This window comes from Guillardia theta (genome assembly GCF_000315625.1).
Source record: "Guillardia theta CCMP2712 unplaced genomic scaffold GUITHscaffold_64, whole genome shotgun sequence".
Taxonomy (NCBI): Eukaryota; class Cryptophyceae; order Pyrenomonadales; family Geminigeraceae; genus Guillardia; species Guillardia theta.
Genome location: NW_005434610.1, coordinates 257,900 through 261,953, shown reverse-complemented (window position 1 = coordinate 261,953; position 4,054 = coordinate 257,900). Strand labels below are relative to the sequence as shown.

The window sequence follows — 4,054 nt, the reverse complement described above, 5'->3', positions numbered from 1 at the left end:
CAGCAGCAGCAGCAGCAGCAGCAGCAGCAGCAGCAGCAGCAGCAGCAGCAGCAGCAGCAGCAGCAGCAGCAGGATGAGGTACATCGCTGATGTTTGTTGAAGATGTTGTCGACATTCATCCGGGAGGGCTTCGGTTGCTTCCATGCAGAGGTGACTTGAGCTGCTGACCGTCAAGAGTTTGACTGGACAAGTTTGTCGTCACCCTCGAACGAGCATGTCCGGGAGGATCCGAAGATGCAGCAGCCATGACAGTCAGGTGAGATTGGGATGAGGAGGAGGATGAGGATGGCGATGACGATCATCATCATCATCATCATCATCATCATCATCATCATCATCATCATCATCATCATCATCATCATCATCATCATCATCATCATCATCATCATCATCATCATCATCATCATCATCATCATCATCTCATCATCATCATCATCATCATCATCATCTCCATCATCATCATCATCATCATCATCATCATCATCATCTCCATCATCATCATGATCATGATCATGATCATCATCATGATCATCATCATGATCATGATCATGATCATGATCATGATCATCATCATCATCATCATTCTCTTCACTCACTCACCTCGAACACACTCTGTTCTTTATCAGCCTGCGCCTTCAGAAGAGCCATCTCAGAATGAGCCTGATCCCTCGCCTGATTGACAGAAAAGTTTACAAGGCGATCCAACACAACAAGTCAAGTGACCTCGTATGCGATGTTCGACTGCTCGATTATCAGGGCCATCTCCTTCTTCTTCTCATGCAGCTCCCGAGCAAGTTTGCTGTTGATGGAGTCGAAGACAACCTGGAGCAGCAAAGTGTCATGGGAGGCCTCGATCCGAACAAACAATCGAAGCAGGTCATCGTCATCGTTATTCTCTTCATCAAGAGCGTTTTCATTTTCATCATTGTCAACCATTTTCATCTTCTCAGGATGCAAGTTTGATTCGCTTATCAATCAAAATCTTCCAGCAACACATGCAATTTCCATCATCATCATCATCATCATCACCACCACCACCATCATTACAAACCCGCTCTCGTCGAAGATGATCGATCTCCTCTCTCAGCTGCTTGTTCACAGACAGAGCTTCATTGAACCGCACCAGCGCATGATCCAGCCTGAGGGCACATAAGACAACTAAGTCGTTGATAACAACCCTTCACCTGTTCTCCAAGATGCGAATCTGTTTGCTCGTCCTCATATCTTCGACCTTCCTTGCATCCTTTCCTCCTGACGTGACGTGCGTTTCCAACACCTTCACTTGCATGATCTTGCCCTGCTTCTCGAGCTCTTCCAGTCTTCTCTCCTCGATCTCGACCTGTTGTTCACGTGAGCTGATTAGCAAGCAGGACGAGGACAAGGAGAGGGCCGACCTTTCGCTTGTACGTCTCGATGGAATCTTGTAACCGCATGAGGTGATTCTGAACCTAAGGCAACACCGTCATGAGATGCTGTCGAGAACAAGGAGGGAGGGAGGGAGGGAGGGAGAGAGGGAGGGAGGGAGGGAGGGAGGGAGGGAGACACAAGGAAGAAAGACTTACCGACGAGTTCTCACTCCGACTCCTTGATTCTGCCTCGACTTGCTCTTTCAGCCTCTCGTTCTCCTTCTTCACTTTCTCGATGGCCTGCCTTTGACGTTTGATGATATTCTGAGACTCTTCAGCATATCTCGCTCTGTCGTTTTCCATCATCTTGTAGCTCTTCTGCAGCATAGCAAGCTCGTTCGCCATGTTCTCCTCTGTTCGGGAGCGATCAGTCTTCTCCCAGTTATCTGCAACCCACCACCATCTCATCACCTGCCATCTTGACTTGTTGATGTCCGCTCCAATCAATCGATTTCACTTGAAGACCCAGCTGTTCGATGAAATGATGTCTGACCTGAACACCATGTCAGATCGCTCCGTCTGGTTGTAGAGAACGTCTTCATGATCAAGTTCCTCAGACTTGCTCCTGCTCCTGCTCCTGCTCCTGCTCCTCCATGCTCACTTGTTCCTACATCTCTGCTTGCAGTTGCTTCTCTCTTCCTTCCGCTGCTCCTCTCCTCGCTTCTTCCCCGCATTCATCAGCCCCGCGCCATTCATTCTTCGGGTCAACCGATCAACGGTCTCTCACGGAAGTTGGGGTAGGTCATGTAAAAAGTGGGTAGGGGGTCATAAGTACCCATATGAGGACACGAGATATTGACAGAAAAGGTCGGTAGGGGGTACTGTGACACTTGTGGGGTAGTCAACATCGGACACATAGGGGTGGGTTCAGAACGACAAGGCAGTGGTTTCATTTTGCTCTGCTATTCACCGTTACATTATCGTAACGTCTGGTCCCCGAGGCCCGGCAGGCCCGGCCCGGTGCTCCGGCGACCGTCGGACCGTCGGTCCGAGACTGAAGTGTGAGCTGACTCCTTTTTTACTCAACTGAGTTAAGTTAAAGACTCAGTGAGGCCGCCGGGCCTCGGAGCACTTGGGCCGGGCTCACGGTGGTCGGCCGGGTACGCTCAAGGCCCTCTAACTTGATCTACGGGCAACAATGTGCGGAACGTGCCCTCGCTCAGCATACATCCCAGCTGTGACCATAAGGCGCAAACTCGTTTCCCAGCTGCTGACCCACCGCTCAGTATCGAAGAGGTCGCTGCCTTGCATCCTGCGAGAGATCATGAGTCATGGCCAGGAAGAGGGAGGAGGAGGAGGAGGAGGAGGAGGAGGAGGAGGAGGAGGAGGAGATTGTAGAGAGGTTACATGCTCTGTCGCAAAGCTCGCCTCCTGTGGTGGGAGATTGCGAGAGCGAAGACGAGCTCGAGGAAGTCTTCTTGCGTGCGAGCAATCAGGCAAGAGACAGTCGCAGTTGACATCTGCAGGTCAAGTGAGCAGATGGAGACGAAAGAGGGTAGAGGAGGAGGTTGGGAGGAGGAAAAGTTCAGGGTGTGAAGGGAAGAGAACAAAGAGGAACAGGGAAGGGAGATGGGAGCAGCAAGAGAGAGAAGCAGGAAGAGAGGAGGAGGAGAGAGGAGGAGGAGAGAGGAGGAGGAGAGGAGACAGGAGAGAGGAGAAGCAAGGGAGCAAGAAGAAAGAAGGAGAGGAGGACAAGGAAAGAAGGAGAGGAGGAGAAGGGAAGAAGGAGAGAGGAAGAGGGAAGGAGGTCAACCAGTAGACTTGCTGCTACTCTTGACGCCATCGCTACACCCGGCCAGGTGACTAGGGGAACGCCAGCCCAGATTGCCTGAGGTAGCGAAACAGCAGGTGTGGAATGTAAGGTAGGAGAAAGTGAAGCGAGGAGCAGGAGAAAGGAGGAGAGCAGAGGAGGAGACAGGAGACAGGAGGAGGAGGAGGCAGGAGGAGGAGGAGGCAGGAGGAGGAGGAGACAGGAGGAGCAGGAGGAGCAGGAGGAGGAGCAGGAGGAGGCAGGAGGAGGAGGAGGAGGAGGAGGAGGTACCTCGTATGAAGCTCTTTCTCCCTCATCAGAGACTGTTTCAGATGCTTGAAGCCAACCTTGTAGTCGTTGACCTGAGCCCACATCACTCCCTCACCTCTCCCTCACCTCCCGCCCAGCCTGACTCTCTCTCTCTCTGGCTCTCCCTCCTTCTTGCTCTGTCCCTCCACTCCTCCTCTGACTCTCTCCTGTCTTCCCCTGCTCCCCTCCTCCATACCTCTCCCTCTCTCCTCGTCTTCCCCAGCTTCTCTACCTGGTAGGTGCCAGGGAGGAGGACAAGGTGCTCTGAGTAGAGGGCTCTTGCTTCCGGCGGGCTGACGATCTTGTCTGAGACTAGAAAGTCGATGTAGGCGGCTCCACTGAAGAGAGAAGCAGCAAAGTGAGAGGAGAGGAGAGGAGAGGAGAGGAGAGGAGAGGAGAGGAGAGGAGAGGTGAGGAGAGGAGAGGTGAGGAGAGGAGAGGAGAGGAGAGGAGAGGAGAGGAGAGGAGAGGAGAGGAGAGGTGAGGTGAGGAGAGGAGAGGTGAGGAGAGGAGAGGAGAGGTGAGGAGAGGAGGAGGAGAGGAGAGGTGAGGTGAGGAGGAGGAGAGGTGAGGTGAGGTGAGGTGAGGT

General features: G+C 52.7%; 1 protein-coding gene across 1 annotated transcript in view; it reads right to left on the bottom strand.

The window, feature by feature from the left end:
* The window catches only part of GUITHDRAFT_158279 (hypothetical protein), a gene marked incomplete at both ends in the record, with an annotated part of 6,573 nt that extends 4,749 nt beyond the window's left edge, over window positions 1–1,824 (bottom strand). Inside the window, 7 exons of the mRNA XM_005827763.1 lie at window positions 601–672; window positions 724–822; window positions 1,052–1,139; window positions 1,185–1,339; window positions 1,395–1,448; window positions 1,563–1,759; window positions 1,818–1,824. Coding sequence (XP_005827820.1) covers window positions 601–672; window positions 724–822; window positions 1,052–1,139; window positions 1,185–1,339; window positions 1,395–1,448; window positions 1,563–1,759; window positions 1,818–1,824 — 672 coding nt within the window. The remainder of the gene's footprint in view (window positions 1–600; window positions 673–723; window positions 823–1,051; window positions 1,140–1,184; window positions 1,340–1,394; window positions 1,449–1,562; window positions 1,760–1,817) is intronic.
* Window positions 1,825–4,054: the final 2,230 nt, after the last annotated feature.